The 12,337-nt window shown below is 38.7% G+C and overlaps 1 protein-coding gene across 1 annotated transcript; it reads left to right on the top strand.

The window, feature by feature from the left end:
- Window positions 1-539: 539 nt before the first annotated feature.
- LOC137199618 (dehydrogenase/reductase SDR family member 13-like) lies at window positions 540-10,510 on the top strand. Its single transcript, XM_067614025.1, has 5 exons — window positions 540-840; window positions 3,680-3,798; window positions 6,779-6,902; window positions 7,885-8,211; window positions 9,628-10,510. The coding sequence occupies exons 1-5, from the start codon at window positions 717-719 to the stop codon at window positions 9,888-9,890; spliced, it is 957 nt and encodes a 318-aa protein (XP_067470126.1). The 5' UTR covers window positions 540-716; the 3' UTR covers window positions 9,891-10,510.
- Window positions 10,511-12,337: the final 1,827 nt, after the last annotated feature.

Raw genomic sequence — 12,337 nt, 5'->3', positions numbered from 1 at the left:
TGTGTAAAAAATCATTTGGATGAGGAGGAGTGGTTCCAGTCACGTGACTTTAAGGATACTGGTATTGGTACTGGTGTCATAAATTTGCCTTAGACACATCTCACTTTACATGCTTATAGACAAGACAAGTTTATTTGTGTAGCACATTTCAACAACAAGGTGATTCAAAGTGTTTTAATTGAGCATAAAAGGCATTAAAACAGAATATAAAAGCAACACAAGTAAAAAGACACATACAAACAATTAAAAAGTGTTAAATTTGGAAATAAAAAAGAAGCTAAAAAGGGAATAAAACAGATAAAACAAGAGAATAAAAGTAACAGTGCAGTGTAAAATATTAACCCTTAATGTGGTTTAATAAAAGGCGGCAAACAGAAAAGTCTTCAGCTGTGATTTAAAGAACTGAGAGTCGCAGCAGACCTGCAGGTTTCTGGGAATTTGTTCAGATATGTGGAGCATAAAAACTGAACGCTGCTTCTCCAGGTTTAGTTTTGACTCTGGGGACAGAAAGCAGACCTGATACAGACCTGATCCAGACCTGATCCAGATGAACTGGAACTTTGGCTTTGAGGGGGGAAAAGGCGTGGAGCTGCTCTTACAGCTGATAAACTCTAACAGCAAAGTCCACACATACGTTCACAGCTACTCACACGTGAAAAGCTGCATATTTCCTTCATTAAGTCTCTCTGCAGTTTGGTTTCTGGTTTCTGTGCAGGATGCTGCTGCTGCTGTTTGGAGCTCTGTTAGTCGGAGGTTATTTTCTTCTCCATATGACTTATCTCAAGCTGCCCAGATGTAAAAGCGCCGTGAAGTTACATGGAAAAACCGTCATCGTGACCGGTGAGTTCACAAACCTGCTAACTGAGCTAATTACACTTTGAAATCATCAGTAAGGAACTGTTGCATGCTGAAAACACCTGCTGAGTCTGACACAGAAAACACATTTCACATGTGGAAGGTCACGTATTCATTTGGATCATATTTTAGTGGCAAACATGGAGCCGGGAGTTTCATATACTTGGATTTAGGCCTTTTTGAGAACTATTCAAAGCCAAAAAAGATCTCATGACTGAATAAACCAGATTAAAATGGATTATCAACCAGACAAAGCAAGCACCTGTCCATTAGTTTGACTTGATTAACTGCAAGTTTGTCAAGGAATTTCAACCACTAGTAGAAGATAAATGCAGGAGGAGTCCTGCAGTTTTAGGCCAAACACCATTATTTCATTTTATACTGTGGTTACATGCTGCTGTGCTCGTACAGGGAATATTATTTCATCATAGGATTACAGCTGGTTTCTGGGCAGATAATGAAACTGCCGTGTGTAGATCTGGACTAGATCACTAGATCACTAAGTCAGTGTTCATTACAGCCACAATGTGAAAATATCTGACACAACAAACAACATCCTGATAATTCATTTATACTCAGAGTCTTACCGTCGGTGGAGCTAAAATGTAAAGTTTGTCCTGAAGGTGGCGCTAGAGGAAAGGCGCTAAAATCTAAAAAGAGTTGAACCTCTAGAGAGCAGGAATGTGATCAGGACATTTCATGAAATTCTGTTGAGTCTGTTTGGAGATATTTTAATAAGAATTTAAGAGTTGAACACATCAGTTTAAGGTTAATGTTTAACACTGCAGGGGGCAAAACATCAAATATACTTTAGGAATATTAGAGGGACTTTCCTCCCAGGAGAGAGGTCAGAATGAGTCATTTCATTAAGTGTCTTAAAACAATAGAGGTTTTACAATGTTTTTTTAACTGAATTAAGGATCTTTTAGGGTTTTCAGGGAGTTTTCATTACATCATTTCAGACAGAAATGTTCCAACAACTACAGTTCCCCCAAAGCTTTGAGAACCAAAACATTGTTGTTTTTGCTTGACAACATAACCTCAACTGAAAGGTTTTTCTCAGGTCATATTTTCATATATGACTATTTGTTATCATGTGTCTGAAGTTCAACACTCAGGTTACCTCATGAAACCTGAAAATCAGGAAAAGTTAATAAGTGTTTTTTTGTCACACATACAGAAGATGACCTCCATGCTGAAAAATGTTCAAATGACATTTTCCTTTAATTAATGTGACCTAAAATATGGACATGAGAGCCTCAGTATAATGTTACATTACATTCAAAAGAATAATTAGATTATATTAGATTCAACTTTATTGTCACTGAACAAGCACAAATACTTAATAATGAGATGCAGCTGACATCAAACCAGAAGTGTAATTTAGGCATAAAGTGCAGATGTACAGGATATAAATGACTTTACATGTAGATATACACGTGTGCAGTGATGCAGGATGTTATATAAAGTGATGGAGTGAGTCAATAGTTCAGTTTATTACAGTTCAGTCATAATAAATGATAATGAACACACTGGTCATTGAAACCTTCGGAGGCTGCATCAAAAGCTCGCTACCCAGCTAGATAAACACATTTAAGAGTGCACTGATGAACCATCTAAACCAGCTCACAACCAACTGCAACCATGTCACACGTGTTTTTTTACCTCAATGACAGCATGATTGTCTGATTGTGTATTTTAGAAAGTTCCATAAATTGTTGGGTGCGGTCCCTCATCCCCGAATAACAGCAATGGAAAAGAGGTTTCAAACTCTTGTTGTTAAAATAGAAAATGCACTTGTGCTCATCAGTGCGCCCATCAGTGCGTGTCAGTCTTAAAGTGAGGTGTGGTCAGGCGCATTGGTGGCACATCGCTATCTGGAGGCAGCAGAGAGCGATTGACCAACAAAATCCTGTCTAAAGTCAACAGCGCGATGTTTCTGTTATTTTAAGGAGAATTATCAAGAAACGCCCACACAACGCCCATCCACTCTGCCTGTTACACACACAAACATGCAAAAGGTAACAAATAAAAGGATTATAATGTGAAAGATTACTATTGTGTATATTAATATATTTTAAAAAATACATGTCATAATGTTTAGTCATAATATTGATCAGAATTAACTAATCGCAGTAATGACGGATTAAAGTGTTTAATTATTTGACCAAATCAACTTTCCTGCTGCATTAATACATGATGACATGAGGAAATAAATGAGGTGAAAACAATGATTCAACTAACGAAGGAAATAAATCTGCACAGTTTCCAGCTGCAGCAGGATCAGAAGAGAGCTGATCAAGTCCTGATAACTGTGTTAATGATTCTTTACATGATTAAAATGAATGATTTAATTATTGAACAATATTTAACAAATATTCTTTAACATTTTTGAGATTACAGTGATCAGGTTTCCAGACTTTCAGCAATTAAAACCCTGCTGATTTGACCTGTTACTCCATGACTGAACAAAACGATTTTAAAGAAACCAAAGCTGTGATTAAAAAAATAAACCTTTTCAAAAACCAAACAAAGATAAATTGGCAACAAATTAATGAACAGGACCTTAAACTGGTGGTCTGGGGCCACGGGAGGGTCCAGGAGCAGCAGTGTGCTCGTTATGGATCGCGCGCTTTCACTTTGCGCACAAGCAGATCCGTTTCCTCAGCAGAGAAGCGTTCATTCTTAGTACTTGGCAAATGCGCCGCCATAATAGCAAAACACACCCATGATTAATCAGGAGACTATGGACACCTTTGAACCGTGCGCTTTAGATCGTTAAAGTAGGGCCCTTATTCTCTATGATTCTGTCCGTCCTCCCCAGGAGCGAACACTGGCATTGGCAAGACCACAGCACTGGACCTGGCCAGGAGGGGGGCAAGGGTGATCCTGGCCTGCCGGGACAGGCGGCGAGCCGAGGCTGCTGTCCAGGAAATCATCCGGGTAAGGACGAAAGAAGAGTTGTTGTTTCTTAGTGTTTCTTAGGGGGAGAAGTTAGGAGGACTTGAGACACAGTTCTGGTTGAAAGAAACACAAATGAGGTTATGAGGAACAGACAACAACACTCACTCTTATTTATCTAACAGAACTCATCCTGTACTTTATAATAAGTCTGACAGTCTACAGTTACATCTGGTGTACCTCAAGGCTCCATCCTCGGCCCCCTTCTCTTATGTATATACTGTTTATTACCACTAGGTGACATAGTTTCCAGAAATGTGGTTCATTACATTATTATACTGATGACACACATGTCATTCTTGTCTATCTCGGCTAGGTTGCTCTCCTGGAATTCCTGAAAACAGAAGCCACTTCTGGCCAATTTTCCTAATTACTCTGGATTTAATAATGTCTTGAGTCAAAATCTTTTTAGCTTTCCATTCCTGTTGTGGATAATATTGGAAACAATAACATTGTTTTTTACTTTCTTCAGTACAAGTTCCTGGTCCATAAAGAATTTGAAGTCTAGGCCCCATAATAGCTGAAATTATTTCTCATCATATTCCTAATTCCCCATATGAATTTGAATAAACCTTTTTCCTATTGAGTGATGATTGTAGGAGGTGTAAGACTAGCATTCAGGTGAAAATTCTGCAAAAAATATGCAGGAGTTGTACCATATGTATAACCTGCTCTTGTTCTTTGAGCTAGGTGGCTAGCAGTGTCTCTAGCATAGCCTACATTTGCCCCTGTATAGAGGGAAAGCCATCGCATCATTACAAATGTTGTCACTTGATCAGTGGAATGAAAACGTTGTTTTACAAGATTAAGATCACCTGGAAGAAACCCATAGTCTAGAACTTTTTTGGTTTTTACACTCAATCTCTTTGTTACCTTTTTAAAAGCGTAAAGGTTGCATTCAATTTGTTGTCTCTTCTCACTTCCATAACATAGAGGATAAACCTGGAAATCTTTTGAACCAATTTCTGTAAAGGAAGTTGGATTAGATCACTTCCTTTTCCCCCCATGTGTTGTTGTAGTTGTTGTTGTTTTCTTGAACACAATTTTGCAAGTCATGCCAAATTAGATCAGTCATTTCCATGTGTGCAGCTCTCGCATCTGTCCAAGTCATGGGTGTGAGCCATAAAGGATAGAGATGACCATCAGCATGCCTAGATGTCTTTGATATGCATTGGTTTAACAGCCTGTCAACTTCCTCATGCTTCAGTCGGCATAAGCTGTCAGAGTTTCTGGTACCAGGTGAGGCCTTTCGGGTCATTATTCCATAATCTGCAACATCCCACCTTTCAACATGAGCTGGAAACCATAAGACTCCAAAGGTTCCCAATGCTCCTCTCTGAGGTATCTCTGTTTTGCTATAGCCTCTCCGTGGAGGGCTCTGGCTACCATATGTGACTTGCCTTTCCCTTGAGCCAGGACTAACAAACCTCTGAATGTATGAGCAGGGCCGTATTAATTTAGTCTTTCTTCCTAATTTGTGAAAAATGTACTGGACCAAATTTTTTAAGAACTTCTGTATTATTTGCTTTTACCTCTACTATGGTGTCTTCCCCTTCTGTTTTGGATTTAATTGCTTCCTTATTAGGATTTACTTCTTTTCTGCTCACCCAGACTTTATCACCAACCTGAAAAGCAAAAGGGCTTGGGTTAGGTGGACTGTCAGCTATTTTAAGCTATGGAGCCTGAATGAGTTCATGCAGAGGAAACTAACTTTCCAGGTGAATCCCAATCAGTTGGTGCATTTTTTTTATAATCCAATCTTGTGCAGCTCTAACAGCTCTTTCAGCTACACCATTTGTTTCAGGTTTACAAGGAAAAAAACAAATTTGAGTCGTGATACTTCAGAGTTTTTAAAATGTCTTCCATTATCCATTCTCAAAGTTTTGATGGTTGAATATTGAATCAACAGCTCTGCTAATCTGGCTGAAACTGTCTTTCCTGTTGCTACTCTCATGGGAAGAGTCGCCTCGCACTGGAACCGTTATCTGCACAGATTAGGAAATATTTATCACCCAATGTTGATCTGTATGAAAAGGCCCTGCCACATCTGCACTGAAATGAGTGTGTGGGGGTGATGCGGATGAGTTTCTGTCTTCTTAAACCCTCCTGCTCGTGCACACTCGGGACAACTTTTCCTAAAGTTGATCACTTTTTCCCTAGCTCCAGGTATATCCAGCCCTGAAGCTTTCAACCACATTACGACCCTGTCTCCTCCGACATGTCCCAACCCTTCGTGTATTTGCTTTAACACATTGAACTGGTCAGGGGGTGGTACTTTGGTTATTCCTGTGTTACCATCTTTCCACTCATTAGGTATGATTAATTGCAAAGGCCAACAAATCAACCTCCCTATTACCTGGAGACAGGTAGTCAGTGGCTCCAGTGTGGCTCTCTGCTATTTTACTCTCTTCTAGCCTCTGCAATGATGCCCCACTGCTCTGCATTCCCTCAGAGTCAAACTCCCTCTGTTCCCACAAATCCAACTCCTCTCTTTCCTCTAGCAATCTCTCTCCTGCTGCTTTTCTGATTTCTTTATCTTGATCATCATCTACTGGGCATTGTGGATGGACGGGAATAATCAACATTCCTGCATTGTCTACGGGAACATAAAAATAGCTCAAAGTAGGCTTAAATGGAGTTTGTCTCAGCCACATATAGTGGAACTTTCAACAGCATATTTCCTACAAAAAGATGCAGTACAATACAACAACAAAGACACATAAAAGAACTATGAACATTGAAACAACAGAAAGGATTAAAAAAGAGAAATTAGAAATTAATAAAATAATGTATAATAATGTAAGAATGAGTAATAATCCACCCATTTCTCTTATTATTGATGTTCAGTGCAGGAAAAACATCTGGAATGAAAGAAAATGTACTGATGTAAAGCTGAAAACAGCAGCAGGAAACTATCCTGTTAGCATGTAATGTTTTCCCAACTTCTCCTTGTCATCATCAGGAGTCGGGGAACAGTCAGGTGATCTTCATGCAGCTCAACCTGGCCAGTCTGAAGTCAGTTCGCTCCTTCGCAGAAAACTTCCTCCAGTCTGAATCCAGACTGGATCTGCTCATCAACAACGCTGGTCAGCCCTCCGTCCGTCCACCCTCTGTGTCTGCTGTTAGCCTTTTGACTGAAAGTGCAGTGAGTGATGATGCTGTGACAATATCTGCAAATAAATAACTTATTGTTGCTACGCCAACCAGTCTCTCTAATGTCACATGCAGTTGACTATAAGTGACAGATTTACTATCAAAATTATAATATCTTTTGAAACTAATTAGTGCTCTCAATTTAAACATTCCGTGCTTCACCCTCATGTCATTCTCTGGTCTGGTGTACACCCACACTGTGGATCGCTTAGATTTAATAAAGTTTTATTTTGATCTTGGACTAAGATACGTGGCTATACTTTAAGCACAACACCGTGTTATCTTGGAGATCCCTTATAATACATATATATTAGTGCTGCTAAAATTAACACATTCGTTTTTTTAAATTCATTTGAAGTAGTTAATGCTTCAAAAGAATTATCTGTCTTTCTGTCTTTCCAAGGCTGTAGTGGGTAGAGTGCAGATATTGGTATCATATGAAACTAGACAACTTCAGGCATCCATTGGTACCAACCTAGTTTGTCAGGAAAGAGGTTAAATAAAGCTCCAAAAGGCTAAATCTTGGCGAAGGAAGTCTTTTTGCTTCTTCTTCTTTCATATTTTTATGGACTACTGTGGACCTTGTTGAAATTCAACTGGCGCTTGAACATGGAACACATTTATTGTTGTTAATTATCATTTATATTAGTGCACATAAGAAAAATGTCTTTCAATCTGACAGTCAATGGCCCTCGATGATTGTCAGCTAAAGTTAGAGCTACAGAGTGGTCTAATTCTAGATGACGACCGTTGATTTTTTTGAAATGACAACTGTAGCTGTCAGATTTTTATCAGGTTCAGCTAGCTAGCTAATTGGCTTAATGTGATTGTTCATATGAGCACCTGACTGTTGTTTTAGGACTAATTGTATTCTGGTGTCAGTAAGTTTATTGCCTCTGATGATTCTTACTTCAGGTTTGATGAATACCGGGAAGACGGAGGACGGCTTCGGGATGATCTTCGGCGTCAATCACCTGGGTCACTTCCTGTTGACGGTGTTGCTTCTGGACCGGCTGAAGGCGAGCGGGCCGAGCCGCGTGGTGACCGTTGCCTCCAAAGCCTTCGAGATGGGGAAGTTGGATTTCAACCGTCTGATGAGTCACAGAGATTTGGCTTCGGGCAGCAACAACTTTCAGCTCTTCAAGAAGTACAGCAGCAGCAAACTGTGCAACATCCTCTTCACCTACGAGCTCGCCAAGAGGCTGCAGGGCACCGACGTCACCTGCTACAGCCTCCATCCTGGTCAGTACACCTCAGCCTTCACCCTCCAGGAGTTATCCTGGTTTATAGTTATTTTATCTTATGCGTATGTTGCTTTTTATCACCTACAGTGTCCCCAGGAAAAAAAATGAATTGATTCAAAAAGTCAACATTTTTTTTACCCTTTAAGTCAAAATTCTGATGTAGTAAGCCTCTCATCTGAGAATAGCAGATACAAATCAGATAGTAAGTCAAAATTATAAGATAATAACTCAATCTTTTGACTTAAAATCTCATATTTTTGCTTTACTATCTAAAGATTTGACTTAATAAGTCACACTTTTGACAGTTGAAGTTTGTTCCGATGAAAATAAAAATGATAAGTCAGTAAAAGTTCAGTAAATTCTGACCTTACAAGTGAAAATTCGGAGATATAATTTTTTTTTTTACTTTTTACAATGGAATTATGAGATATTAATGATATGGTAAATCAAAATGAAATGGCTTTTTATTGATTTTTTTTGGCATTCCTTACATTTTTTTTTAAAATTCTAGCGTAAAAGAACATTTTTCATATATGAATTCTTTGGTATGTGGTATGGATCCATATACTTAATAAAAATAAAAAATATAGAACTAAATAAATATAATTATAACTTATTGTGTCTCGGTATGTTATATTTTTGTCTTATCCCTAATAATCTGACGTATCTGTTAATTTTGACAAGATCATGTTAGGAAGATTTTTTCGTCATCCGTTACCTTTCTTTTTATTCCGGCAACAATGGGGGTCGCTGGCGTCTTCACCATAGCAACGGTCGCTGAGGATCATGGGTAGGCTAATGTAGCCGCTTCCGCTATCGTACAAAACTGACAAAAATACTTGATTTCTAAACCAAAATTGTCTTTTGAATTTGGTTTTCTGGATTTTCGTTGGGAAACTAAAAAGGAATAGATCACGTGATTTCTTTTTTCGTTTTTGGTTTAAAATGAAAAAAGGAAAAAAAACCATGTGACTTCAGTTTTTGGTTTCAAACTCAAAAACGAATCGGACCTGCTGGATATTCAATCCAAAAAGGAATAACGATAAAACCAACAACGGGCCGGGTTTGATTGGTTTTTCATTATTTGTTGTATTATTGTATTGTATTGTATTACTGACCAAAAACGGTTTTCAGGTTTTTTGTTTTGAAACAAATAACAGATTTACCGTTTTTTGGTTTTTGAATTACAAATGAATTACGAATTATCTGATGATACCCGGACCAATGGGCCTCCATACATATAAATGAAAGACATTGTCATTGTCTCATAAATAAAAAAACTGTCTAATATTATATAATCATAACAGTTTTGACATAGTAGATATTCATTTTGAATTAACAAATGGGCTTCTCTGGCTTTAAAATAAATGTTCTGTCAGTTGAACTTTTTGGTTATTTTTTCTTGTCTATCAAGGAGTCATAAATACAGAGATCGGTCGTTATACCGGATTTTGGTGGAGGCTGTGCCAGGCACCCATCAGCTTCCTCTTCTTTGTGGATGCTGAATCTGGAGCTCAGACCACGCTCCACTGTGCCCTGGAGCAAGGCATCGAGCATCTCAGCGGCCACTACTTCACCCACTGCGCGCCGCTGCTGAACATCGAGGTGAAGGCGAGAGACGACGCTGCTGCCAAGAAGCTGTGGGAGCTCAGTGAGAGTTTCTGCGGTCTGTCCTAAAAACCAAACCTGTCAAACTGAAAATCCAAGCTTTGTTTTAATCCCCAAGTGATTATATATATACACGAGTCCCCCAATGAGTGTCCCTGAATGCATCACCATGGAGTTTAAAACAGTTTCAGCTCTCAACTGTATTAATACCACATGAAGATAATGACATTTTGACAATACAGTGAAAGTGAATGAATGTTTACAGTATGTGATTTGAGTTAAAGCTGCAAGCAGCGTTGGTCGGGACCTCGCACTCTGGCCTGTCGGGATCAGATCATTTTGCTTTTTAAAAATCATGGATATTTCTTACAAGTGTGGTGTGCTTTTATTTTGAAAGTTTGATTGACATGTGTACTGTCAGGTGTGTAGAGACAATAAGTAACTGCAGCTGGACACAGAAAAATACTCATTTATTTGAATGGAGAGTGTGAGTGAACCCACACCTTTTTGAACATTTACTGCTTCCACATAGTTTTAGATACAAACTTCATTTGAACTTTAAATGAGTCATGAGACTTTGACCTACAAATCTTGAATTTACATGTTTTTTCTATCTTTTACTGTTTTTGAGATATTAGAGTGTGAGTTTTAAAGTCTTTTCTTGCTCCTCCTGTGATTTTATAATGAGTGTGTATTGCGGAATGTTTCACAGCACTGAGGGAGTGACATCACCAGGAGCAGTTGGAGAGGAGGATTTTAGAGTACGCTTCTGGTGAAATTTCTTCATAAATCCCATGACTCTGGCCAAATCTTACATTAAAAACCATATTTTAGTAGGAAATTTCGTTGTGAATCCATTGATACAGGTTTGAAAGTGGTCAGACTTATAGTTTAGACATCAGCAGCCTCTGTTTGACACAAAGTCCATGCCCATAGATTGCCTCCCCATTGGTTTACATTGTAAGGTGAAATGTGGCGCTGCAACTTTCAGGACTCATAAAATCTAAACCATTGGAGTTATTACAAAGTTTTTAACAAGTTTTTTTTTTGCCACAATGTCATAAGTCATGTACCAAAGTTTGAAGCCGATACCATTAACGCCCTCAGAGGAGATAGCGTTTGTTCGGAGTCCAAAATTGGGGCAAAGTCTTATTTTGAAAGTGAGATTGTGGACTTCCTGTTGGATTTAGGTCAGGGGTGTCAGTGTATGATTTGTAGGTCTTGATGAGATGAATAATTAAGTATTGATTTGATTGCTCTACGACATTCCTACTGTTTTACAGTAGTCCTCTGCCTTTTGGGTTCGGTCCTTAATTAACTATTCCAAGTGCGAGAGTTTCTGCAGTCTGTCCTAAAAACCGAACCTGCCAAAACTGAAAATCTGAGCTTTGTTTTATTCCATAAATGATTCTACAAACTATGTTTCATATAATTGTGTAAGTCATAATTGCGAGAATTTTTTTTTTCTTTAGTGAATGCAATGTGCTCCCTTACATCTGTCTGGCACTTCAGATTAGAGGCCACATCAATGCTTCCCAGAGTTCAAGCAGCAGACACATCTCAACATCTGCTGTTCGGAGGAGACTGCGTGAATCAGGCCCTCATGGTCGAACTGCTGCGGAGAAACACTGCTGAGGAAGACCAGTAAGAAGCAGAGAAACACCAGTAATAGACATTAGACCAGTGGAGAGATCTGTACTTTGATCTGATGAATGAATGAAAGGTATCTGCATGTGTGGTTCCTCACCGTGAAGCCTGGGGGAGAAGGTGTGATGGTGTCACTGTTAGCAACTCAACCAGTATGGCTACCACAACATCCTGCAGTGACGCTCCATCCCATCTGGTTTTACTTAGTGGGACCATCATTTGTTATTTAACAGGACAATGAGTTGGACCACAGAGTGAAGGAAAAATGTTGGAACTCCTTCAACCATCCAGGTGACGACATCATGAAGCTGGTTCACATGTGTGTCATCAAAGAAAACAGTGGTTACTTAGGTTACTCTCAAATATGAAACATATTTTGGTTTGTTTAACACTTTTTTTGTTCACTACATGATTCCATATGTGTTATTTCATAGTTTTTGATGTCTTCAGTGTTGTTCCAAAATGTAGAAAATAGTGAAAATAAAGAAAAACCCTCGAATGAGAAGGTATGTGTCTATCTATCTATCTATCTATCTATCTATCTATCTATCTATCTATCTATCTACTAGGGGTGTGACTGAATACAAATACATTATTTGGCAAAGCACAAATAGTGGGTTTTATATGAATATTTGTTTCATACAAATATTTTAAAAATTATTTGTTGGGGGTGTTCCCTACTGTCACAAGCAAAGAGCTCTTAAAGACTCTCCATGAACTGTTGTTCCTCTTCTCCTTCCCACAAGGAGGTTGTAAAAAATAGACAATAAATGAAAAATGCAAAGTAATAATCGCCTTTGAAGTTCCTCCCTACACGTTACACGGTGTTATGGGTCTACAAATAGGCTGCGATGAGGCGATGAGTAAAG

Source organism: Thunnus thynnus, chromosome 16, assembly GCF_963924715.1.
Source record: "Thunnus thynnus chromosome 16, fThuThy2.1, whole genome shotgun sequence".
NCBI classification, from domain to species: domain Eukaryota; kingdom Metazoa; phylum Chordata; class Actinopteri; order Scombriformes; family Scombridae; genus Thunnus; species Thunnus thynnus.
The sequence above is the reverse complement of the archived record's forward strand: the minus strand, read 5'-3'. Positions and strand labels throughout refer to the sequence as shown.

Excerpts from the sequence above, each read along its gene's own strand:
- LOC137199618 (XM_067614025.1), top strand. The coding sequence starts at position 717 with ATGCTGCTGCTGCTGTTTGGAGCTCTGTTAGTCGGAGGTTATTTTCTT. Across the intron at positions 841-3,679 it reads AAAAACCGTCATCGTGACCG|GAGCGAACACTGGCATTGGC; the intron begins GTGAGTTCACAA and ends CGTCCTCCCCAG. Across the intron at positions 8,212-9,627 it reads CTGCTACAGCCTCCATCCTG|GAGTCATAAATACAGAGATC; the intron begins GTCAGTACACCT and ends TTGTCTATCAAG.